At 49.5% G+C, this 26,402-nt stretch overlaps 1 protein-coding gene across 2 annotated transcripts in view; it reads left to right on the top strand.

The window, feature by feature from the left end:
• The first annotated feature begins 113 nt into the window (after positions 1-113).
• emid1 (EMI domain containing 1) overlaps positions 114-26,402 on the top strand; it is a 49,941-nt gene continuing 23,652 nt past the window's right edge. For both annotated transcript variants that reach the window (XM_056593174.1, XM_056593175.1), the window contains exons 1-3: positions 114-698; positions 9,690-9,803; positions 10,544-10,647. In XM_056593174.1, coding sequence (XP_056449149.1) covers positions 535-698; positions 9,690-9,803; positions 10,544-10,647 — 382 coding nt within the window. In that variant the 5' untranslated portion in view covers positions 114-534. The remainder of the gene's footprint in view (positions 699-9,689; positions 9,804-10,543; positions 10,648-26,402) is intronic.

Here is a 26,402-nt window from a genome sequence, read left to right as displayed (position 1 = left end):
TTGAAACGCCAGCCTTTACTTGGTAATAAAGCCGAAAATGTCACCGCTGTCGTGCCACGAGCGGCTCTGATGTCATCGCAGTGGATTAATGTGCAACAGATGCCGGTGGTCAGTGTGGGTACTGTCTCCGAAGGGGGTGCAGCGGGGCACGAGCCTTTAAACGCCCCCACTATAAAAACGGGGCGCTGCGTGCACGTGACGTCTCCTCCCGCAGCGCGAGCAGACGAAGCGGCTTGGGGTTCAGATCAGCTGCAGCGTCCGGTTGGTTCTGTTGGCGTGCGTGGTACTCCCGGTGAAGTCTGCAGCAGATCTGAACCAGCAGCCTGACTACCATCTAAAGCAGAGCTCGGGTTCAGATGTTCCAGGAGTGAGTTTGGACTCTTTACGGACTCTGCTCGGGATGCGCGCGTTACCCTAACGAACCGAGTGGATCTTTGACTTCCTCTCTCCCGCTCTGGTGGATATCCTCCTGCTGTCCGAGAGGAGAAGCTTATTACTAACTTCAGGTCGTACTTTTTAGAACCGGACCCGGGGATGTGTAGCCGTGAGCGCGCGTCCGCGCTCCGCCCGCGGAGCTGCCTCGGGGTCGTGCTTCTGTTGTGGCTGAGCGCGTGCGTGCAGGGCACCTGGAGGACCGGTCTGTACCGAGCCTCGACCCCCCGTCTAGCCAGAGACCACGCCGCCGTCTACCAGAAGAGGTAAGCCTATGTCCAACGATACATTGAATGATATGCTGTCGTCCATCAAACCTTTTCTTATCTGGAGTGGTCCGTTTTTTATGTCCAACTTTAGGTAATTTATCTGATTTTTCATTACAAAGTCCTTCATCTTTGAATGAAACAATCCTTAATCTGAGCAGTCCTTTGCCTGGTCTAAGCCACTCTGTTTGGCCTCATGTTCTTTTACGATAGACCAACGTTCCCATCCTTTATCGGTCGTCTTGTCTTCCTCAAGGTTGGTTTCCTTCTGCCTGTCCTGCCAACGCACTTCAGCTCTCCTCACTCCCATCAGCATAGTCATGATCATGCTCGGCCGATATGAGGCGCTCTTTATGCAGCCCTTTTCCCACTACGTTTGATCACGAGCCTTATCGACGCCTCGTGGGTGATGTGAGTTCCATTCCCCAATGGTTGGTGAACTTTAGGCCAAGATCTAATTACAAGATGGAAGGGCCCGATAACAACTGTCTAGTGGTTTACAGCTCGTTACCCCGCTGTAACTGAGGACACTATAGACGGGACGATAAGGAGCCTGAGGGTGTTAAGGTTATAGGTTAGGTTAGGTTAGGTTAGGTTAGGTTAGGTAGGTTAACCCACCTGTGTGGTTCATAACATAGTGCTTGTTGGATAGAGTGTTCCATTAATGGTTATTTACACACACTTGATTAATTATGTATATAGCCTCTTGAAGTGTGTGTGTGTGTGTGTGTGTGTGTGTGTGTGTGTGTGTGTGTGTGTGTGTGTGTGTGTGTGTGTGTGTGTGTGTGTGTGTGTGTGTGTGTGTGTGTGTGGTGTATACAATTGTTTGATAAATGTTGATCTTCACATCAGACCATCACACATTACAACATTATATAACCAATGTCCAGTCCATTAGAGCCAGTTTCCTTCCCCTCGACAGAGGGAAAGAGGGGTTCATCCCCTCTGCTCTGGGGGGCTCAGACGTGGCCCGCATTATCCCTCTAATATTTCTCCCCCGAAGGCTTCCAGTGTTTCAATGTCTTCCTGTGCTGTGAGGTGCAAGAGAAACCCCTATGGGTACCTCCAGGTGGTCCGATGAGTGTCTGCCTCGCTGTTGGCTCCTCCTTCTCCCCCTCCTCCTCCTCCTCCTCCTGCTCCTCCTCCCCCTCCTCCTCCTCCTCCTTCTCCTCCTCCCCCTCCTCCTCCCCCTCCCCCTCCTCCTCCCCCTCCCCCTCCTCCTCCCCCTCCTCCTCTCCCTCCTCCTCCTCCTCCTCCTCCTGCTCCTTCTCCTCCTCATCCCTCACTAGGAGGCCGCTTGTGGACATGTTTACTAAACACAAGCAGCTGGGCTCCTATGCATCTGGCCTTTGGTGTGGGGAAGCGAGGAGGTGACTTTCCAAGTTGTTTGAGCGCTGCTAGAATACAGTGTGGTTCACCTTCTTCTCTGTGCTTCATGGATCGTGTTCAACATTAAGTTTTGCTGTTTGATCAAGATCAGCAAAGCCATTCAACATTGAAAATATTTCATACCTCAATAGTCCTTTTTTACAGTACCCAAGAAACAGGTTTTGGAGTGTCCTAAAATCACAATTTCTCAATGAAAACAATTTTAATGAAATGGAAGTGATTCCCCTGACTGTGAGACACAGACTGACGGGTGGACAGACAGACAGACGGGAGGATTGACAGACAGCAGTAGTACGAGGCCTGAGAGCATCGTGGGGTCGGGGAGTTTAGGAGGAGCTGTGAATCAGGTCCACCTGCGGTCTGCTTCACCTCAGGGTTTATGGGGGTCAACAAAGACCAATAGGACCGTTGGGTTTTATAGGAGAGGCCGGGACAATAGGACATTCCACAGAGGAGACAATCCAATCTGGCCCTGAAAGTCTCTGAGCAGAGTCGGGAGGATGAACGCTGAGGTGGGAAATGACGTTTATTTAGACGGGTTCAAAGAGAAGGAGAACAAAACCAGAGATTAGGAAGACTTACCCAAACAACAGCTGATGAGGCTGTATACCGTGGTTACTGAACCGCTCTTTGTGCTTGAGTAACATTGCCAGTAAAGTGTTTATTCACCTTTGACTGTTAATGAATCTGCTTCTACGTCAGGTTGCTGCTGCTGTCTTCTGCCCGGGCCAAACAAGTGTACCGGTTGAAGTGCTAGTTGCTCTGTTGTAATAGAAATGCTTTGTCTTCAGCTCTCATCACACAGATAAGATGGATTGGAAACGTCTTTAGTTCATCTCATGAATCCTGGAATCATGAACAGGACTATTCTGAACTTCTAGAGTCATCAAGGCTGAGCACATAAGAATATAAATAGTGGAGAAATAGTTTGAAACCATCTTGTATCATGGTCCTAACTCAGTGATAGTCGGGGTCCTAGTCCCAAGGAGTGGGGGTCGTGGAGGCGGGGGGGAGGGGGGTTAAGGGGGGGGGGGGGCCCGCGGGGGAAACCGAGGGACAAGGCTGATGGCAGGTGTCCTGAAGTACCGGAGGGCCCCAGTCCACCGTGGCTCACCTGGTTCTTTGATGATATGAGGGTCCACTGACCCACAGAGAGGATGTTTACAGGGTCACGTTACACTGGATGGTCCCATTGGGAGCAACCTCCCTCCCCCCCATTGGCTCATGAGTCCTGTCAGGTCTGTGTCACTGCTCTTCACTTTAAAACAACTACTATCAGTCTTATACTATTATCAGTCTATAACTATTATCAGTCTATAACTATTATCAGTCTAACTATTATCAGTCTATTACTTATCAGTCTATATATATTATCAGTCTATAACTATCTATTTTCAGTCTGTTACTATCTATTACAGTCTATAACTATTATCACACTTTCACACCCCCTCAAAGGTTTTCACTTCTTAGAGAATAATTTTTGAGAGGCATTATTTGTCCCTCATTAATCTCAATGAAATAACTGATGTCATCTCCGGATGCCAGGGTCCGTGAGGGACATGGGAAAGGGGCGTGGCCCAGTGGGACCAGAAGCAGTCTTTTGACGGATGGGTCCTACGAGAGCAGATCATTACAGCACAACGTTGACGTGTCACTTGATAATTAATGTACTGATAGAACCAGCCGAAAAGTGAAACGAGACAAACTGGAAAACCGAGGAGAGACTCGAAAGCTGCAATGTCAGACTATATCATACACTATCAGGGGCCCGGGTGTAATCACCTTGGCAGAACACAGTCCATACCGGGGTTACATCACGGATGGGCCAGGTGATTTCTTAGAGTCTTAGATCTGTGGTCATACCGCCTCCACAGACCAGGGGAGCATCTTTCTTCACTCCAGCAACCCTTTGTTGGTCCCTTTGGAAGAATGGTCACTCTTTTCCGCTCCTCTCCTCCTTTCCTTCACGCCACACCCCCTTTCCTTCAATCCTCACCTAATTGGATTTCTGCCACATTTGTCTTTTGTGCCTTGTTCTCATTTTTTTTTCCAACAGCTTGAATCTAGAGAAATTCCTCCAGATATCAATCGCACTGTAATTGAGTCATATTCTCTCTCTGACCCCGTTCATCCTCCAGCAACGTGGTACACACATCCATGCATGCATAAAAACCAAATACACACTCACACAATGGCCGTGGGTTAAATGGGAGGCCGTGGGTTAAGCTGTGAATTAACCTCCGCTAACCCCAGGCTAGCGTTTCACTGCACACTACCCCATGATGCACTGCACCGCTGCCCCATGATGCACTGCACCGATGCCCCATGATGCACTGCGCCGCTGCCCCATGATGCACTGCACCGCTGCCCCATGATGCACTGCGCCGCTGCCCCATGATGCACTGCACCGCTGCCCCATGATGCACTGCACCGCTACAGTGTGTCGAGCCACTCTAAATGGCAGCAGGAATCATTTGTTAAAGAATAAACTGTGAGCCTTTCTGGACAGTTTCATGGGCTCTCCATCAGCATTACTGTTCATCTGAGGCCCAGTCAGCTCCGCTTCCCTCTTCATTGTTTCTCTGTGTTGGCCTCCGCTCCGCTCAGCAACAGATGGCCAGAGCTGCCATTTTCCATCCATTAAGAATGAATTTTTTTTTCTCCCTCTCTGTAAAACCTTGGCTGTGAGGCGACTGTTAGCGATGGCTGATGATTTATTTAGACTGGGCTCTGTGCTGGGAGAGCAACGTGTTTCTACACGAGACCCGATACTCACCGGGACTCTGCCGGTTCTGCTGCCCTGCCCAACCTGTTGGCTTCACACCTCGCTGCACATGGGCCCCGTGCAGCCAGAAGGGAGGCCCCACCGTAGAGTAGAGTGTACCGGCACCTGGCCTGTCCCCCTGTAATGCTGTCCCCGGGCAGACATAAAGCCATGCAGGAGACACGGTCCGCTGGCTTTCCCTGAAGGCCAGCTCCCCCAGTCAGCTCGGACGGTTTCCTGATGAGACCTGGAATAACAGAGTCTGCGGAGGCAGCGGCGTTCCCTGCATTCAGTGGTCTGGCCTCATCTCATGAAGCCCCGCTGGGTGTTTACAACAGGAAGCAGAGTTGTGGGAAGTCTGTCGTGATGGGGATGCCCTTCCTTATCTCATCAACTTATCAAGATCCTAGTGTCCGTACCAGGGCTCTTGGTCAGAGGTTAGAGGTCAGAGGTCGCACATCTTTGATGAATGGGCTTCAAATGAGGAACATGTCTGTACTGTGGGTGCATTGAATTACATTGTTAACATTTTACAATAAGGGTACATTAATTATCCATGGATTTACATTATTTATGCAGTATTTAACAGTTAACAAATGTTCTATGAACCATTCATTAATATAAGTTCATGCAGTAATAAGCAATATTAATTTATATATCATTAGCATAGTAGTTATGTTTAGTGGGTAAGAGGTTCTAAACCCTCCGTATTCAATAATAATAATTTAACACCTTTGTTAATACCAACACAAACACAATTATCTTTGTCCTATCAGTAAACTTGGAACACCATTAGTAAATGATTACTTACCATAACTTAACTGTTGGTTAACGGTTTGTTTATTGTTAGTGAATGATGTGTCAGTGATCGTTTGAGTCAGGAGCCTCCATCCTGTAGCTCCTGCTGTCTCCATGGAAACGCTGAGCAAACAGAGTTCGGGGGGGGTCAAAGCTCCTCCCCTCCTCTCCCCCCTTCCCTCTCCTGAACCCCTCTCCAGTGCCTCCCAGAGGGGGTCCTGTTCTCCCTCCGGCCCGCTGGGAACCCCCATGTTTATCTGCTGGTTTTGGGGGATTAGCAGTGGGGGGGAATGATAGGGTGAGGCCAACGTACACACAGCCACCCACACCCACCCACAGCCACCCACACCCACACGCACCAACCCACAGCCACACACACCAACCCACAGCCACACGCACCAACCCACAGCCACACACACCCACCCACAGCCACACACACCCACCCACAGCCACACGCACCCACCCACAGCCACACGCACCAACCCACAGCCACACGCACCAACCCACAGCCACACGCACCCACCCACAGCCACACGCACCCACCCACAGCCACACACACCCACCCACAGCCACACACACCCACCCACAGCCACACGCACCAACCCACAGCCACACACACCCACCCACAGCCACACGCACCCACCCACAGCCACACACACCCACCCACAGCCACACACACCCACCCACACCCACCCACAGCCACACACACCCACCCACAGCCACACACACACACCCACAGCCACACGCACCAACCCACAGCCACACACACCCACCCACACCCACACACACCCACCCACAGCCACACACACCCACCCACACCCACCCACAGCCACACACACCCACCCACAGCCACACACACACACCCACAGCCACACACACCCACCCACAGCCACACACACACACCCACAGCCACACGCACTAACCCACAGCCACACACACCCACCCACAGCCACACGCACCAACCCACAGCCACACGCCCCAACCCACGCATGCATGCACCAGTGCTATCCTCTCCCAGGTCTACATGTGTTCTGTGTATGAAAGGGAACCTCTGTCAGAGCTCTGAGCTGCAGAACCAGAGATACCAGCGCTCGGCCTGCTCCGGCTGAGACGCCGGTGACTGGTTTAGGTGTGTGTGTGTGTGTGGGGGGGGGGGGGTATGCGTGTGTGTGTTGGTGGATTGTTAACATGAGCTTTAGGAGTGTACTACTTCCGTTGCCGCTTGGCATTTGCCGTTTCCTGTTGTGCAAACTATCTCTCTCTTTCGTACACACACACACACACACACACTTGCTCTAACACGTTGACAAACAGAAAATAACAACTTTCCCACATTCTTCCAGCGCATGCTGGCAGGAAGCGATAAATCGCCAGTAGGTGAAGTCTGAGAGCACAGAGCTGGGAACTCTACACTCTCCAGGGCGAGCTCTACTCTCTCCAGGGAGAGCTCTATTCTCTCCGAGGGGAGCTCTACTCTCTCCAGGGAGAGCTCTACTCTCTCCGAGAAGAGCTCTACTCTCTCCGAGAAGAGCTCTAATCACTCCGAGGAGAGCTCTACTCTCTCCGAGGAGAGCTCTACTCTCTCCAGGGAGAGCTCTACTCTCTCCGAGGAGAGCTTTACTCTCTCTGAGGAGGGCTCTACTCTCTCTGAGGAGAGCTCTACTCTATCCGAGGAGAGCTTTACTCTCACTGAGGAGGGCTCTACCCTCTCTGAGGAGAGCTCTACTCTCTCTGAGGAGAGCCCTACTCTCTCCATACATTCTACTGATTGGAGAGCTCTACTCTCTCCCTAGATGGAATAGAGCTCTACTCTCCCTGAAGAGAGTAGATCTCTACCCTCTCCAAGTAGAGCTATACATTCCCAGGGAGACTCTACTCTCTCTGTACGTTCTGGTGATTGTCTAAACACAGGCTTAACGTTTAGGCGTCTCCATGTGCCGACTTGGGCCTTAAGGAAGGTAAAGAAGGTACTTGTAAATAATAGATGTGTAACACATGCTAGGTCTGAACAGGACATGTGTACTCCATACGTTAGATTCCTCTTAACCCCCTTCCATGTTTCCACGCTTTGAGGGATGAAGTGCCCATAAACCAGACCCTCAAACAAACAAAAACTTCATTTCTGCCGGTCTGCTCTTGTAAATCACTCGGCTTGGATTTTTCTTCGTTCAGAATGTTTCCATCTTTTCTGCTCCATAGGATCATCTCTCTCTGAGAAAGTCCTCCTACTGTTGGTCTTTCCACCTCATCATTAGGTCCTTGGTTGGTCTTTGGTTGGTTCAGAGACATTCACTGTAGCAAACTTTTGAAACAGCAGAAATGTTCTCAACCCTGTACTGCCCGGACCCAGTCTTACTGACTCTTCATCTTTAAAGAAGGACATTTACATTTTTCATGAATTGTTAGGTAATATTCAAAGGAATACTATCCATCTCGAGTCTCAAGCATCCCAAAAATTACTATTCTGAATTGTATGTCAAAATAGCATCAGTTTTAATCTGAAAACATGCTGGGAGAATGTTCACATCCCCCTTCCATTCAACAAAACAGAGAGACCTGATCTGCAGGGCATGTCAGTAGTGAGCAGTGAGAACAGTAAGATCTCTCCTACGTCTGCTCCTGTTTTATATTATGTAAACAGCGGACAGTGGAGACAAGATGAGCTTTGCTTTCTGTTCCATATTGTCTCTAAGTATCAGTCAGATAAACTACTGCTCTGAATAAACCATGAATACTAAGCAGTACTACAGGCCGTGATGTGATACCAGTACAATGGAAGTATTAGCCTATAATCAATTACCCCCAGTAGAGACTTGGTGTTGTCTTATAACTGCTATAACTGAGTATTTGACATTTTTGCAATTACTTGGCACACAGTTTTGGATATGGAATCTCTCTTCTCCAATACTTAGCCTACCCCTGGAAGCTGTGTTGGCCCATTCCTTAAGGGAGTCCATCACAAGCTGATATTCTTGCCTTGCTTCAGTGCTTCATTTTCCCTGGCCCTTAACCCTAGAGATGGCATGTTTGTGTCTGGACTCCTAATGAAGAGCAGCTCCTGCAGACCAGACCTGTCCCGACCGAACTGCTCGTCTAGAACATTTTAATTATCCGAGGCCCAGAGCAACAAGCCTGTGCTGCAGTGGTATCCTGAGCCCTCTGACGTGGAGATGATTACACTCCCCTCTCTACCTGACGCTGTCCTTCTTGGTTCCTCTAGAATCTCCAGAAGGCCGAGGGGAGGAAAAAGGGAGTGTGCTGGAGCGTGCTCTAGTCTAGTGGAGGAGGATCCTGAAGCCACTCCAGAGTCCTCCCATCTGATCTTGGCTCTTTAACCTTTCTCCACAGCCTGATAAAGCCGCTTTAGACAACGCTCTCCCTCTCTCTCTCTCTCTCTCTCCAGGAGGGCCCCCCCCCCCCCCCCCCCCCCCCCGACCTCTTCAGAGAGAGAAGAGCCAGCGTCTGTGTATTGATAGGGGAAGCGACCGCAATATAAATACAGGCCCCCACAATGCACTGCTGCAAGCCTCACGGCCGACTGAACCCGAGCAAGCAGCGTAAAGGAGAAGAGGAGGGGGAGGGAGGAAGAGGAGGAGGAGGAGGAGGGAGAACAGAAATGCTTGAGTCTGAGGACATGGCCGGTTCCTGCTGTGACGGGGAAACATCTAGTGGGAGAGAGTGAGGCTGTGCTTCGGATATATTGGATGTATGTATTCTCAGTTCTCCCTTTGTCTGTGTTGTATCCCTCCAGATAATAAGACTGTGTCCATGCTGGGGGAAGCGTTGTCTATCCCCACTGAAACAGAATGCTGACTTAAGTTCAGTTTCAGTGCACTCTGACCTTTTCAGCCGTTTTCAGATGCACACGCTTTGGATCCACAGTCTGAAAACAATGGATACCACTGGAGCTATCGGGGGAAATAATAGATGAATAATTGTTGGTGGCTTGCTGGCTTGTGTTTGACTCTCTCGCTCTCTCTCTCTCTCTCTCTCTCTCTCTCTCTCTCTCTCTCTCTCTCTCTCGCTCTCGCTCTCTCCAGGAACTGGTGTCCTCATACGGTCTCCAAGACGGTGACCTGCCAGGTCCAGAACGGTACGGTTCTTCAGCGGGTCTACCAGAGCTGCGTGTGGCCGCAGGGCTGCTCAGGAGCAAGGTGAGGCGGACCGGGGGTCGACCTTACTATTACACTCCTCTCACTGTAGAACGTGACTCCAGAGTGAACCTCACTATCACCCTCCTCTCACTGTAGAACGTGACTCCAGAGTGAACCTCACTATCACCCTCCTCTCACTGTAGAACGTGACTCCAGAGTGAACCTCACTATCACCCTCCTCTCACTGTAGAACGTGACTCCAGAGTGAACCTCACTATCATCCTCCTCTCACTGTAGAACGTGACTCCAGAGTGAACCTCACTATCACCCTCCTCTGACTGTAGAACATTGTCTCCATAGTGGACCTCACTATAACACTCCTCTGACTGTAGAGCGTTGTCTCCATAGTGGACCTCACTATCAAACTCCTCTCACTGTAGAACGTAACTCCAGAGTGGACTTCAGGGTTCAGATGATTGTATGTTAAGGTAACCAGGGACAGATGAGGAACAAGAGGCAGGTGATGGTGGAGAGACACTGAGACGGATAAATCTTTTGTGTTTAGTGTAGATTGAGACACTGTTGAAGGAGATGAACCCATTGCATCTGCCCTATCAATGTCCTGCTGTTCAGAGACGTGTCATCAAAACATGCAGAGTTGTGTCTAGCAGACTAAAGTATTTTATGTATGATGATATGGTACAATGGTGTGTGTGTGTGTGTGTGTGTGTGTGTGTGTGTGTGTGTGTGTGTGTGTGTGTGTGTGTGTGTGTGTGTGTGTGTGTGTGTGTGGTCTCCAGCTATAAGACGCTGGTCAGGCCCTCCTACAGGCTGGTGTACCGCACCGTGACGTCTCTGGAGTGGAGGTGCTGCCCCGGGTTCAGCGGCGCCGCCTGTGAGGAGGGTGAGTCACGTCGGGGTCCAGGGATCTCTAAACTCCCTCACTCACTGTCTGTCTGTCTCTCTGTCACACACACACACACTAACACACACACACACACGCCCATGCACTCTTGTATCTCTGTAACACGCAGTCAGCATTTTCTATAATTATTTTTCACCCATGAGCAAACAAACCAGCTCCCCACTTCATGCACACTCTCAGTGTTTACTCTGCGCGGCAAACAATAGCTGGGGATGTTTGCCTACAAAATTGTTTTCTGCTTAGATTAGAGAACCTAGTGGATGAATCATAGTCTGAGGCAAGCAAATCATGGATATATCTCTAGTCTGGTTTGACAGAGATGCAACCCGCTCTCTTCCCCTCTCCTCTCCTCCTCCCCTCCCCTCTCCTCCTCCCCTCCCCTCCCCTCTCCTCTCCTCCTCCCCTCCCCTCTCCTCTCTTCCCCTCTCCTCTCCTCTCCTCCACTCCCCTCTCCCTTTATGTTGCGTCTTCTGTGTTTCTGCCTTAATGATGCTATCCTCTGCTAAAAGGGGCAAGCTCTATGAAGATCATCTGTTCAGATAGCTTCCTGCTCCCCTGCATCACACCACACAGACAACAGCAACACCTGTCTGGTGTAGAGCTGTTGAAATGCCTGTTTTTGTAGTCTGCTGTGGCGTTCTCTATGTTGTTGTGTGGTTCCTCGTGGCTGTTCTGTTGACTCTGGCTCCCTAAAGAGAGGAGCTGGTACTCTACTCTACTTTATGCCCAGCATGTCAGGCTCTGGTAGCTCCACACTCTCACTCAGTCTCTAATGGCTCCCCCCCCTGGCCCTAGGAGTCTGGAGTGTGTTTGTGTGTGTCGCCCTGTCTCCTGGTCTCCCCCTGTCTTTCTCCTGGTCTCCCCCTGTCTCCTGGTCTCCCCCTGTCTCTCTCCTGGTCTCCCCCTGTCTCCTGGTCTCCCCCTGTCTCCTGGTCTCCCCTGCCCTCTCCTGGTCTCCCCCTGTCTCCTGGTCTCCCCCTGTCTCCTGGTCTCCCCCTGTCTCCTGGTCTCCCCCTGTCTCCTTGTCTCCCCCTGTCTCCTTGTCTCCCCCTGTCTCCTGGTCTCCCCCTGTCTCCTGGTCTCCCCCTCTCTCCTGGTCTCCCCCTGTCTCCTGTTCTCCCCCCGTCTCCTGGTCTCCCCCTGTCTGTCTCCTGGTCTCCCCCTGTCTGTCTCCTGGTCTCCCCCCGTCTCCTGGTCTCCCCCTGTCTGTCTCCTGGTCTCCCCCTGTCTCTCTCCTGGTCTCCCCCCATCTCCTGGTCTCCCCCTGTCTCTCTCCTGGTCTCCCCCCGTCTCCTGGTCTCCCCCTGTCTCTCTCCTGGTCTCCCCCTGTCTCCTGGTCTCCCCCCCCCCTGTCTCCTGGTCTCCCCCTGTCTCTCTCCTGGTCTCCCCCTTCCTGGTCTCCCCCTGTGTCCTGGTCTCCCCCTGTCTGTCTCCTGGTGGTTGGGGGTGGTCTTCTTGGAGGGGGGGGGTGTTCCCGAGGCTGCTGGTGGTCTCCTTGGAGGGGGGGGGTGCTCCCCGAGGCTGCTGGCCAGCCTGATACTCAGCCATCCTCAACTATTTAGACGCGAAGAAGTCGATATCTTAATGGCTTTTGGGAACCCATCAATCATGAGGCCAAACACAAACCAACCGAGTTACTGCATTGGTGTAAAGCTCTGCAATGTACTTTTTACATTGCAGAGCTTTTCCAAGCTTTTCCAAAGGGAAGAAAGTGGAGAAATGTCCAGGGGCATGTGTCATAATTATATATATATTCACATCATATGTAATGATTTAGAGCAGATCCATTGATTCTTCTCCTGTTGGCTCGGCTGCATGTTATCCATACGTCTGTTTAGATGATGTGTCCGTGATGCTCCAGTTGAATCCTTGGTCACAGAGTGGAAAACCTGCTCTTCCTTCTGATGTATGATTTCCTCCGTCTCCTCCGGGGAACACAAATAAACCGACCTTTTCCTGCTGCACAAGAAAGTTTGCCTGGCCAGCTTTTCAAAAGACATAAAACAACTTCCAGAGTTAAAAATAGACCCGTGCCCACGTCAACAAACATATTTAGACTACAGACACACAATGCTCCCTGCCCTAGCCTATTAGAGTAGAGATGCAGGAGACACACTTGAACACAGACACACAACCTAGCTTGGTAGAGTAGAGCAGGAGACACACTAGACTACAGACACACAACCTAGATCAGTAGAGTAGAGTAGACACACTAGAATACAGAAACACAACCAGCTTAGTAGAGTAGAGCAGGAAACACAATAGACTACAGACAGTAACTGTCCAGGTTTCCCAGGGAAAGATCTCCCCTGTGAGAGCTGTCAACCAGGGATTAGTCGCCTTTTGGCCCCAGTCTGATATTGTGGAAGATGCCCATGAATCAATTAATCAATGAATACATTTCTGTGCAGGTAATGTGGATGGGACCCATTGATTGTGAAAAGCTGTTAAAATTGCAGTAGTCTAAATGGAATGGATGTGAACAGCATGAAGTAAAGACGCAAGCATCGTCATCATAGTAGCTCAGGGAGCAGACCAGGTGTCTTAGTAGCTTCCTCATGCCAGGGTCCCATCCAGGCTGTCTGCTGAATGCAGCTTTAACAAAATAAAACTAAACTACTGGCAAGCCGATTTGACATCAATACATAATAACATTTTACCAGTGATAATGGGATGCAACTACTATTCACTAGGTTATCGGAGGCATCATTTTGGTGTCTGGGATCTGCATTATGATAAAGTATAGTTTTAAATGCCCTAGCAGCTTATTGTTTGACCTTAACTTTGATGTCCCTTTCTTCTCCTAATTTCACGTCTCCACCTCAGTACGAGCCACAAGGTAAAAGCGTTAACAGTAAAACACACGTTGAGGCCGGTCTCAGGCTATAAAGTACACCATAAAAATGTATAAACGCGTATACCATGTTTACGTCACACTTCATTGGTTTGCGGTTTCTGTAAACTCCCAGACGTCCGAAGAGTGTCGCTGTTCATTGGTCATGCCTCCATCCACAGCACGTCATAGGAGCTGCAGTAAACGCTATGAACTCTGATCAACACCAACGTCCAGTGTGTGTGTTTTGTCTTCCAATGTATTGGCTGAACTGTTCTATGTGGATCTGGATTCACATTTCTTCTTTAAGTATGCATAAATTAAGGACCGCTGCCATCTGAGATTCGGTCGCATGACAAGCATCAAAGAAAATCAAATATATGTGACGTGTAGGTTCTAGCTCCCGCAGCGTGTACAGACCAGTTGGGGGTACTGGGAGCGGAGTAAGGGTCTACTTAATCCATATTCTGCAGTTAGGGTTAGGGTTAGAGATCATGAGATCAAACAGAGGGGATGAGGGAGGTGATGATGAGCTGTGGTTCAGGATGAAGTCAGCGGACTGAGTGTTGCCTGGCGCTGAGTCTCACCACCACTGCACACGTCCCAAAGGCCTCCTGGGGTTTGACACATGGTGTGGACATGAGACAGAAAATGAGTTGATGTATCAAGCAGCAACTCTAAAGCAGTCTCTGCCCTCAACCGTGCGCTGCGCCGGCTAAAGACCCCCAAGAAATGGTTGATGTGTGGTTTGTTGATGTGTGCTTGTCGGCTTCTATAGCCCTTGCTCGTCCCTCTCGCCTCTGGCACTGGGGAGAGCTATACCCTCCCAGCCCTGGGTTCAGCCTGACAGAGAAACAGATGCAGCGACACCAGCGTAGGGGAGCTCCTCTCTGGCACTTTACACTGTTTACCCTGTGTTAGTAGAGCGTGTTAGACACGCACCATTTAGGAATGAGCTCGGACCTCACACACACACACACACACACACACACACACACACACACACACACACACACACACACACACACACACACACACACACACACACACACTATTCCAAATATTATTTTTGGGGGGTTCGATCTACAGGGGCCTCTTGGACTGATGATAGCAAAGTGCAGGTGCTTCTCTGTCCAGCGGTCTGGCTAGTAGATTTTAAAGCATTCATAGTGCTATGAATGTGGCAGGGCTGGCATATCCTCAGCATCCTGAGCCTGCTTGGCTGGGGCAGCATCCTGAGCCTGCTTGGCTGTGGCAGCATCCTGAGCCTGCTTGGCTGTGGCAGCATCCTGAGCCTGCCTGGCTGTGGCAGCATGCAGAGATTGAGCGTCCCGGCTGGGAGCCAGGAAGGCTCAGTGGGGAAGGCTCATTAATAACAGGAAGTACCCCTGAACCTCCAAACCAGCGCTCTGCATTCCGCTCCGCTGCCCCCCTGGGACTCATATGGGGGCAGTGGGCGGTTTTGGGCTGAGGGGGGGGCCATAACAGCTTGGTGTTTTGCTTGGACTTTTGCCAAAGGCCAGCAAAAATAGCTGTGTGTGTGTGTGGTACATGCGTACACATCCGTCCGGCAGCAGCATAACTAGCGGTCAAGGAAGGCATCTGTGTGCTCCTGCCTCTTTTGGGGTTTCTAACTCACTCCCGCCTCCCAGCCAGAGAGTCTTACACCAGGGAGTCCTCCCTCATCCAGCCCTGACGGAGCCTCATGATGGAGCCTCATGAAGCAGACTCATGAAGCAGACTCCTGATGGAGCCTCATGAAGCAGACTCATGAAGCAGACTCATGAAGCAGACTCATGATGGAGCCTCATGAAGCAGACTCATGAAGCAGACTCATGATGGAGCCTCATGAAGCAGAGTCATGAAGTAGACTCATGATGGAGCCTCATGATGGAGACTCATCCAGCACTGATGGAGAAGGCTTCCTCCAGCAGCTGCCTTCCTACAGAGACAGAGCCATGAAACATTTATATTTTGGGGCCCAGGAAAGCGTCACGTGTTTGTAGATGGCTAAATCGTGGCTCCAGAGGCCGCAGTCAATCTGACCCTGGAGAACAACTTTGATGAAATACATTCACTTCATGCAAGTGTACGGTTATTTAAATATTGTTTTAAGAAAGGGAATTACCTCTCTGCATCTGAAGCTTACAGGGCTATCCGGTTGTCAGCCACGAAAGACAAGAGAGGGAGCGAGGATGATGTCATGCCAGTTTTATTTCCCTTGGCTGTCCTCCATGTGATCTACGTGAACAGCCCCGCCTCACCTGATTGGGGCCCTGGTCCCCCAGAGAGCGGAGGCTGTCTGGCCCGGTCTGTGGGGACACAGAACTGTCAGCAGGAGTGCACACAGAGCAGCTAAAGAACAACATCCATAAGACGCCAAAAGGCCATTCATCAGAGAAACGACGATGAAACGTCCTTGTCCATTGAGTCACGTGACGCCACACAGATCGGTGGAATGACAAAGTAAAGGCACAAAGGGATATTCGAGGTCTTACTCGGCCAACTCTGATGATCCGGACAGACTGAGAGAGACCCGGCTCTCTGAAACAGAGGCCCTCTGGCCAGGTCGCTCTGGACCGGTCAGGTCCACAAAGACCTGGAGGCTCTCACCCTCCGATGGACCGCTGGGGTCAACAAAGACCTGGAGCCTCTCACCTTCAGATGGACCGCTGGGGTCAACAAAGACCTGGAGGCTCTCACCTTCAGATGGACCGCTGGGGTCAACAAAGACCTGGAGGCTCTGACCCTCCGATGGACCGCTGGGGTCCACAAAGACCTGGAGCCTCTCACCCTCCGATGCAATGATACAAACTAAACCCTGTGGACGGGTCACCGCCCTTCGGAGGATCCCAGTCCTCATGCTACAAGCGTTCCAGTCTCTGTGGATGACGGGCTCCACTGCAGACACAACAGGTTTATTATGGGAGTGCCTCCCACTCGCTGTATCAGATGTTTCAACCCGGGTTTCAACCCCAGAGGAACGAGATGAGGTGATGTCTGAGAATCAATGCAAACCAACTGATTGGACTATTACTGCTGAGAGAAATCCCCACAGAGCCGAGAAGGGATGGAAATTGCATATTATGATAGATAACAAATGATGAAAAGCAACCATAGAATGAATTGGATTTTATAGCGATGTCAAAGTGTTTAGGAAGGTGTGATCCCTGTTAGGCCAGGGATTCATTCCGCCTCTCCTCTGCAGGTGGTCTGGAATATGTGCAGCATCTGGTGGGAGACGGGATGCAGGAGGGACGGGCACCAACCCTGGGAATGACAGGGAACGCTTCAGAAAGACATGTAGAGAGAGAGAGAGAAGATTGAGAGAAATAACACAGAGATGGAGAGAGATGGAGAGAGAGAGAGAAAAAGATGGAGAGAGAAAACAAGAGAAAGAGAACGATGGTTAAAGATAATGAGAAGAGAGAGAATATGGAGGGATAAAAGAGAGAGAGATGAAGGTAGAGAAAGAGCGAAAGAAACAGAGAGAGAGAGATGGAGGTAGAGAGGGAGAAAGATAACAGAGAGAGAGAAGGTAATAAGAGAGAACGATAGAGAGAGATAACAGAGAGAGAGATGAAGGTAGAGAGAGAAAACAGAGAGCCGTCCCCTCCCTCGTATTGTTTGAGCTGACTTTTGGCAGGGATTTAAAGACATTCGAGCCAAAAGAGAAGAAAGAAAATCACAAAGAGAAATCAAAACAGTGTTTGGATTTGGCTATTCCTGAAAAAAGGACAAAGAACAGACCTCAAGAACAGCCTTTTCCTTGAAGCCACAATTTCGTGATGCTTTTCAATTATGGTATAGGTTTTACTTTACATAAAAGATACATGGACATACAGGTGGGATCTAATGTGAGGGTCTCTCTCTCTCTCTCTCTCTCTCTCTCTCTCTCTCTCTCTCTCTCTCTCTCTCTCGCTGTATAGCTCTCTCCATCAACGAACGCACACGTTTTAGCCATCCTCCATTATAGTGGGCTGTAGGTAATCACCATGGTGACGCTAAGCAGGATGAAAGGCCAGAGAAATGTTCCGCTGTGTTTGGTTATTTTTTCACAATAACAACGAGCCTTGTCCCTGAAGCAGCAGCGCTGTGAGACATCCTACAGAATCTCTTAACACTTAACGTCTAAGGTCCTTCGTACATTTTGTATAAATTATTGGCAGTCTCATATCGTTCAAGCTTTTCTTTGGTTCAGACGATTGTAGCAGAGTCAGGCCTCTCTGGGTTCACTTGGTCCTGCGCTCAAAAAGGATAGCCTTCAACGTGGTCACTATGGAGATGGCCCAGGAGCTGGGCTCTGTCTGACATCTGCTCTATGATATTGTTCTCAACACTCTGGTTTCGACCAACCTACCCCCACCGCCAAATGGACGAAGCGTCAAGTGCTGAAATTGCATAAATTGCTCTTCATAGAGTCATAATCTCCCCACGACTGATGTCATGTGGGATTCTAAAGCTTTCATCAAGCTTTAAAGTTGAATGCTTTCATTTTATCTTAGAAACAGCGGTCTTGTACGACGACCGCTATGAAGATGTCACGCAGTGGGCTGTAGAATCAGTTTAAAAGGTTGCTTTGAAGCAAAGTTGCGGCCTGGGATTTTTTATTGCAGCTTTCGTAAGGAGTTTAACGCCGCAGATAAAAACTGAATTGGCCAACTAAGTCAAGGACCCGCCGCCTCCTTGCAGCTTTGTGTTTAATGAGTCGGCTGCCGCTCCAGGACTCTGGACTGAATCAATTAAAACTTCATCAAGGCCTGGAAACAGCAGAAAGCGTAAGAGGATTAGCCAGTGCTGTTTTCTTAAAAGGTTCTGTGAACGTTAGGGTTCAGTGGAAATCTCCTCCATCCCTCAGCCAATATCCTCCCGGTGAGCCCTAAGCCTTCTAACGACTCAAGAAAGAGCTGACTTTATCTTGGTGTGCCTTTGAAAACACACGCAGTAGAAGATATAGACTTATAGGTCTATAATAAATTGTGAAGCTTATAATGATAGTGTGATTAATGCAGTGAGGGCTAATGGAGCTGGAGTCGATTTATTCAGCCAAGACCTCCAAGTCCTGTTGAGACAACACACACACACACACACACACACACAAACACACACAGGAAATGCATGTACTCCCACACCACATACATAAACCACACAAAGAACCACTAATTCACTGCCAGAATCAAACTAGAAAAAGAGGATTTTTTTAAATGCTTTTATGAGATACTCTGCTGTTATATAACTATAACTTGTTGTTGTGTATGCGTGTCTTTGCGTGCATGTGTGTTTGCATGCGTGGTGTGTGTGTGTGTGTGTGTGGTGTGTGTGTGTGTGCGTGTGTGTGTGTGTGTGCACAAGCGTGACTTCATGCGTGCGAACGAGTGAGTGTATGTGTCAGCGCAACATATCAGACTAGAGTGTTCAAGTGAAAAGTACAAGTGGGCAGTGGGCCACCAAGCCTGGACCGAACTCTCTGATTAATTACTCTGTAAAGACGACGTGTCTTTTACTCTCTCACACACGCACACACACACGCACTCACACACACACACACACACACACACACACACACACACACACACACACACACACACACACACACACACACACACACACACACACCATGCATATTTGGCATTCATCTTCATTTTGTGCAAGTGCTCTCTTGTGACGAGAGTGAACTAAAATGATATGTTTTCATGTGTTTGTACTTTGTGTGACTAGAGCAGCGATGTCCTGATGGAATCACCCTAATTGAGGTCGAGTTTTGACATCATTACCTTAAACACTCTCATCTTCAGTTGGATAGAGATTATTGTTTTTGTGATGCAATTATTTGACCGTTTGAGGCAGACTTTCTTTTCATTTTCATGTTGTTTTAATGCTGGGTTGTTTTGTGATCGTTTTGGTTCAATAGGTTGGTGAGTCTTACAATATTTTTAATATGCCAGTAGGAAATTGTATTTCTGTGTGCGTGTTTGTGTCTGTTTGTGTGTGTGTGTGTGTGTGTGTGTGTGTGTGTGTGTGTGTGTGTGTGTGGTGTGTGTGTGTGTGGTGTGTGTGTGTGTGTGTTGTGTGTGTGTGTGTGTGTGTGTGTGTGTGTGTGTGTGTGCGTGTGTGTGCGTGCGTGTGTGCGTGTCTTTATCAGTGTTTGTCTCTGCTGGTTTGAACACAGTGAGGCGTTTCTGAGGCACGCTCATGTGAAAAGTTTCTCTCTGAGATAAGGCCAACATTCTGATGCCACAGCTGAAAAGCAAGGCATTATGGGAGTTGAGATGCCATGAATAGAGACATCTCTTCTTCTTTTTCATCTTCCCTTATCTCCTCTCCCTCTCCCTCCCTCCCTCTCCTTCTTTCATCTCCACTGCCTTTTCAGTTCCCCCAAAATGCTTTTCTCTTGCATGCTCTCATGCTCGCTCGCTCTCTCTCTCTCACTCCCTCTCCCTCGATCCCTCGATCCCTCTCTCCTTCCCCCACTCTGCCATTCCCACCTGGTCCTCAGATCAGAGTCCACTGTAGAGGGAGCCTTGGTCAGGCTGCTGAAGCCTGCTTAAGACGGACCTCAAAGTCATCAGCTAGCAGGTTGGAGAGAGAGAGAGAGAGAGAGAGAGAGTAAGAAAGAGAGAGAGATGTCATGCCAAAAGGAGAGCCTGAGAGCGAGGGAGAGAGACCACAGAGCCGTATGGCCAAAACGTAAGAGAAAGCCCTGAACTCAGACATCTGCTCCGCCATTTAAATGCACTGAACCCGTAGTACATAAATCCCCTTTTAACACACGCCGCTGCCCCTCTTTATACTGTGTACAGCCTCCTCATGGTCTCGTCTCTATGAAACTTCTGTTGCCCTGCTTAGACTTAACATTTATACTTGTTATTGGTGTAGAATTAAAACGTGTTTACTTCAAAGAAAGGATCAGTGTTATTATTCACTTACAGGATATTATAGCCCCTATAAACAACCACAGCCTTCTGCACCCGACCAGACACACTTTACTTTAATCGTCCACTTTACTTTGACCGTTCTCATTGCAGACCATTGCTGTGTAAACTCTCCTTGACCCCTCGCAAGAGTTCCAAGTGTGTGTGTGTGTGTGTGTGTGTGTGTGTGTGTGTGTGTGTGTGTGTGTGTGTGTGTGTGTGTGTGTGTGTGTGTGTGTGTGTGTGTGTGTGTGTGTGTGTGTGTGTGTGTGTGCTGTGTACCTAGACCACCCCCCAGTCTCCTGATAAGCTTATCACTTCCTCTTGTAAAACACACGCAGCATGCCTCCTTATCTCCAACGGTGCAAAACCCAAACCAATTACACAGAACCTCTCCCCCCAGGGGGCCGAGTGAGACCTACAGGGAGTCTCCCCCTGGTCTGACACCAGGAGCAGGGGGCTGAGGGAGACGTGTTTACACTTGGAGGTTGTGGGTTGATAGGGGCTCACACCTGGACGTGATGACATGCTGGAGGTTCCTGTCCCATCAGGGCTGATAACACCGTCACCAGCTGATAATACACTCACACATTATGCACACACGTGGTACTCATACAGACATGATTGCGTGCATAAACACAAAGACAAATGCACAACAAATCTTTCAAATACACACACACACACAAACAGACACACACACACACCACCCACACACACACACACACACACACACACACACACACACACACACACACACACACACACACACACACACACACACTAGACACGCGCCCTCATAAATCACAGAATCAAAGTGTACAGGATGGCAGCTCCCCCAGCCTGCCTCTCCTTTCTTCTCTGTGTAGCATTGTTCTACATGTCACTTCATCTTCTACGTCTGTGTGTGTGTGTGTGTGTGTGTGTGTGTGTGTGTGTGTGTGTGTGTGTGTGTGTGTGTGTGTGTGTGTGTGTGTGTGTTGTGTGTGTGTGTGTGTGTGTGTGTGTGTGTGTGTGTGTGTGTAAAGCAGGTTTGTGCCTCGAGGGGGGCTTAAAAGGACCAATCTTAATCCGGTTATGTTGTCTTCTGCTGGGAGAACAACAACATTGAAGGCCTCTGTGAAGTGTGTGTCTGCTGAGCCCAGGGGGCGGGGGGGGGGGGGGGTTGAAATGTACCCCACTGTGTCGTGGAGATGCTGAAGACTGCCGCCACAGGGTCTGTTCCTCTTCCCATAAGGAGCGTCCCTGGGTTACTCTGTCCGTCTGGTTCGATCAGGGCGTTGGTCTCAGAGAGCGTTCTGCCCCTCAGCTGGATGCTGCTGTTCTTGGCCTTGTGAAGGGAGAGGAGCCATCCAGCCGTGAGGACTCTCCCTTCTCCAGATGTTATGGGCTGAGAGGGGCTCACATACACCTATCATTTATCGTTATTTCGATGTATTTATCCCACTCTAGCCCTTAACCCGATCAGTCTATGAATGCGGCCATTTGAAGTGCCCACCATTCCTCAGTAGTGCTTGGGTGTGTTAGTAAGTTGAGGAGTGAGCCAGGGTGACCGCCCAGCCCCCTGCTGCTGTTGACTTGTTCCCAGAGCCAGATCCTCGTCTCTCCCGCTGGGGGACCCCGTCCATCACTCTGAGAGCGGCTCTGCGTTCGCTCTCAGCTGGACCCGCCCCACCCTGACTGTTGGTCTGCTCCTCCTCTCTGCTCCTACTCTCTGTTTTTTTCCCCCTCTTTGTCCTCCTCTCTGCTCCTCCTCTCTGTCCTCTCCCTTGCTCCTCCTCTCTGCTCCTCCTCTCTGTCCCCCTCTTTGTCCTCCTCTCTGCTCCTCCTCTCTGTCCCCCTCTTTGTCCTCCTCTCTGCTCCTCCTCTCTGTCCCCCTCTTTGTCCTCCTCTCTGCCTCTCCTCTACTGCTCCTCCTCTCTGCTCTCCTCTCTGCTCTCCTCTCTGCTCCTCCTCTCTGCTCCTCCTCTCTGCTCCTCCTGGTCTCAGCAGTCCTCTATCACCCCAGCCCAGAGAGTCCCCTTCAGGCTCTGATCCCGGCCTGCAGCCCTGGAGGAGAGAGGTCTTAAGCCCCAGAAAGCCCAGGAAGAGGCAGGGAGGAATGCCTGGCGCACACAGCCCCCATTCAGCTGGGATTAGTACCAGAACCCCCCCCAGCACAGCTAGTGTGTGTGTGTGTGTGTGTGTGTGTGTGTGTGGTGTGTGTGTGGTGTGCCTTTGTACATGTGCGCTTATGAACAATGTTCAGCACGTGGTGTGTGTGTGTGTTTTGCTCCACTTTTGTTTGCAGATCTATGCTGGCTAATCTGTTCTGATTTGAAGGCACATGTCCCACGGGGAGTGAGTGGTCTGATCTGAGCAGCTCACCGTCCTACCGCTCTTTCTCACCACATGATCCAGAAATAGCTCCAGGGCTAAAAATAGACAGCAGGAGAGCATTGTCTCCCTGTCACAACACTGCTTTTACCTTCAGATCTGGCGAGTCGATCTATCGTGGTGCTCAAAGGTCAGGGTGGTTGTTTGCCACTCTAGGGCTGTGCACTCAGAGGTGTCTCACCCATCCTCCCTCCAAGGGCTCGTTGGCGGGTCAGAGACCTACAGCGTGTTCACTAACCTCAGGCTGCTGTGGTGCTATGGCGTGTTCACAAACCTGATGTGGTCCCATGGCGTGTTCACTAACCTCAGCCTGATGTGGTCGTAAAGTGTATTAACTAACCTCAGCCTGATGTTGTCCTACGGTGTATTCACTAACCTCAGCCTGATGTTGTCCTACGGTGTGTTCACTAACCTCAGCCTGATGTTGTCCTACGGTGTGTTCACTAACCTCAGCCTGATGTTGTCCTACGGTGTATTCACTAACCTCAGCCTGATGTTGTCCTACGGTGTATTCACTAACCTCAGCCCTCAGCCTGATGTTGTCCTACGGTGTGTTCCCTAACCTCAGCCTGATGTTGTCCGACGGCGTGTTCACTAAACTCGGATGTGGTCCACTGGGTCTGCTTCTCTTCAGCGCCCTCTAGCTGGATGGACGCTCTGCACAACAACACCTGTCCTGTAACCACCACAGCTTTCAGTGCATTTCATTCAATCTAAATTTCACGGCACTTTTCAAGCAGAGACACAAAGTGTAAGGACCAAAATCAAACCAATATCGTACTAGTAGCAGCAATAAAATGGCCCAGAAGGGGATTTGGAGAGAGAAGTGGGTTTGTGTGTGTGTGTAAGAGAAAATGAGTTCAATTCTGTGTGTGCGTTAAAGAGTGTTTGTGTGTTAGAGAGAGAGAGTGTGTGTGTTTGTGTGTTTGCGTGTGTGTGTGTGTGTGTTTGTGTATGTTAGAGTGTGTGTGTGTGTGTGTGTTTGTTAGAGAGTGTGTTTGTGTGTATTTTAATAGGATTCAAGCAGCTCCACAACAAAAAGTTTCTGTAGAGATGCTGCTCCGCCCTCTGCTTTAATAAGCCGGTCCCCATGCCCCTTGGCTGAACCAAGACCAGTGAGCTCCACCTGTGTTCCAGTGAGCTTCACTGGGTTCCAGTGAGCTCCACTGGGTTTCAGTGAGCTCCACTGGGTTTCAGTGAGCTCCACTGGGTTCCAGTGAGCACCACTGGGTTTCAGTGTGCTCCCCAGACCCATGGGGGCTCATAGATTCTTTATTCTGATCAGAAGAAAAAGAAAGACCACACTAAAAGATTGCTATATCATTATGATATAATAGGGAATATTCACCATAAACCCTATTTATCCATCAATATTGATTCAGAGTATTCAAACGTGTCTGACTTCTATTATTATAATATATTTTTTTACCTCCTTAAATTTAATGTGGTATGTTAGCCCTGTTTTCGAAGCCAAAATCCCTTCCAGCATCAATATACAATGTATCACAAGCTCTGACCGAAAGCAGCCCAAAGGAACACAAACTAGACGTCTTGTATGTTTTCTTTTAAACCCCTTTGTGTATTTCCACATTATAAATAGTTTCTTATCAGCTTCAGAATGGAGAGCAGAGAGACATGTCCCTCTCCTTTACCCCTCAAGAGACCGCTCCAGGTTGGTGATCTTAGTAAAGGGACTCTCAGTCATCAATACCCGATGTTATCCAGCAACTCCTAGTCTTTCATCATACTTCTACGTTCGCACTATACTGCGCAGCGTTTCCATAGTGACGCAACATAGATTAACATGCTCCTGCTCAGCGACATTGTGTGCTCAGTGCCCACCCCCTCCGGTCCACTATTCTAAGCAGCCTCATTATCTTCATGTATGCTTCCTGCTCTCTCTCTCTCTCTCTCTCTCTCTCTCTCTCTCTCTCTCTCTCTCTCTCTCTCTCGATCTCTCTCTCTCCCCTCAGATGTGGGGCGGCCATTCTGGTTCACGCTACGGCTCATATCTTTGACCTTGGGTCGAGTGCTTGAAGACCCCTTCAGTAAACAGGTGCAGTCCTATGGAAGGCTTAGATGGAGATGAGTTTGTTTTACGAGACGTCCAGCAGAACTCAAAACCCTCCAGTTATTCCTTCTGGGGGGTAAAATGGGCAGGGCTATCTGATTTAAATCAACAACTCTATCTTGAGCAAAATTCAAATAGTTGAGGGAGGAAAGAAAAGTTTGGCTTATGTGTTCCCACACATATCTCCCGTGTTTATTGATATTTATAAGCATAACAGTTTAAGTTAGGTTTATGGTTTTCTTTGAGAGCAGAATGTGGTCGTAAGAGGAGCTGTGAAGCTACAGCCTGGAGACAATAGCTCGGCTGTGGATGTCAGGTATTATACGGTTTGTGTTCTGTTGAACGTTCTGCTGGTTTTCAAGATAACTTTGATTTTGCTGATTCATATGGGGAGTGCCATAACACCGGTTATGGTTCTGGAAGTACAATGTATTGTGTTCCATGCTTTGTCCTCTCTCTGCCCGCGTGTCAGGCCAGGGAAAATACAGTTATCATCAGGGGCGACAGGCTAGAGACAAACGTGTCCAAATCAACCGTGGGCAAACAGCGTGGGAATATAGTCCCTGACTCAATCAAATTGTGAGCTGACAGATCTTCTGGTGCAATAGGCCTCCACTGAGCTCCCATCATACTTAGTGGTCTTTCCGTTGAACCCTTGAGGCAGTTCACTCATAGAAGACGAGAGGGGTGAACCATTTTTTATTACCGGATTTGACTAAAACAGGACTTTACAGAAAAAGACGAGACCAGTTCTAAAATACGTTCTCAAGTAACATGACACATCGTTTACTAAGTTTGACAGCTTTTCAATCGGCAGTGGATACTGATAAGATTGACTAGTTTTTCGTTTTATTCTCCAATTTGACCACTGTAGACCATCTATATGGTGTTCACACCAACGCCAAACCAGTCTGAAACTGCCTTCCAAGCTCCTCTGTAGGGTCTGCCCTTAAGAAGTTTGAAGGGATCTTTAATTGCATTCCAGATGTGTAACAAAGTAGAGGGGCATCATGCTGCGGAACTTCTATTTTAATATGGCAAGAACGGTCAGTGTCGGGTTCAACGCAGTAGCTTGTTACTAGCGGTACCCCGTTTTGGACCACCATTTTACAAAGTGTGTGTTTATGTGGCGAGGTCACAGACCGTCAGACACTCCGTACAGTCAAGCAACAGCGAAGGAGGCTGCGGTTTCACCCGAGGCAGCAAAGCAAGGCATCCCGACCCAAGCTACCATACTGTTGTTTAACTGGTTAACCAGGTGACCGCAGGGAGAGAGGAGGCATAGAGAGGAGGCGTAGAGAGGAGGAGGAGAGAGGAGGCATAGAGAGGAGGTGTAGAGAGGAGGAGGAGAGAGGAGGCATAGAGAGGAGGTGTAGAGAGGAGGAGGAGGAGAGGAGGCATAGAGAGGAGGAGTAGGGATGAGGCATAAAGAGGAGGTGTAGAGGAGGAGTAGAATGGAGGCATAGAGAGGAGGAGTAGAGAGGAGGAGGAGGAGAGAGGAGGCGTAGAGAGGAGGAGGAGGAGGAGAGAGGAGGCGTAGAGAGGA

The sequence above is a fragment of the Gadus chalcogrammus genome, chromosome 6 (genome assembly GCF_026213295.1).
Source record: "Gadus chalcogrammus isolate NIFS_2021 chromosome 6, NIFS_Gcha_1.0, whole genome shotgun sequence".
Taxonomy (NCBI): domain Eukaryota; kingdom Metazoa; phylum Chordata; class Actinopteri; order Gadiformes; family Gadidae; genus Gadus; species Gadus chalcogrammus.
Note: the sequence above shows the minus strand (reverse complement) of the source record. Positions and strands in the feature narration are given on the sequence as shown.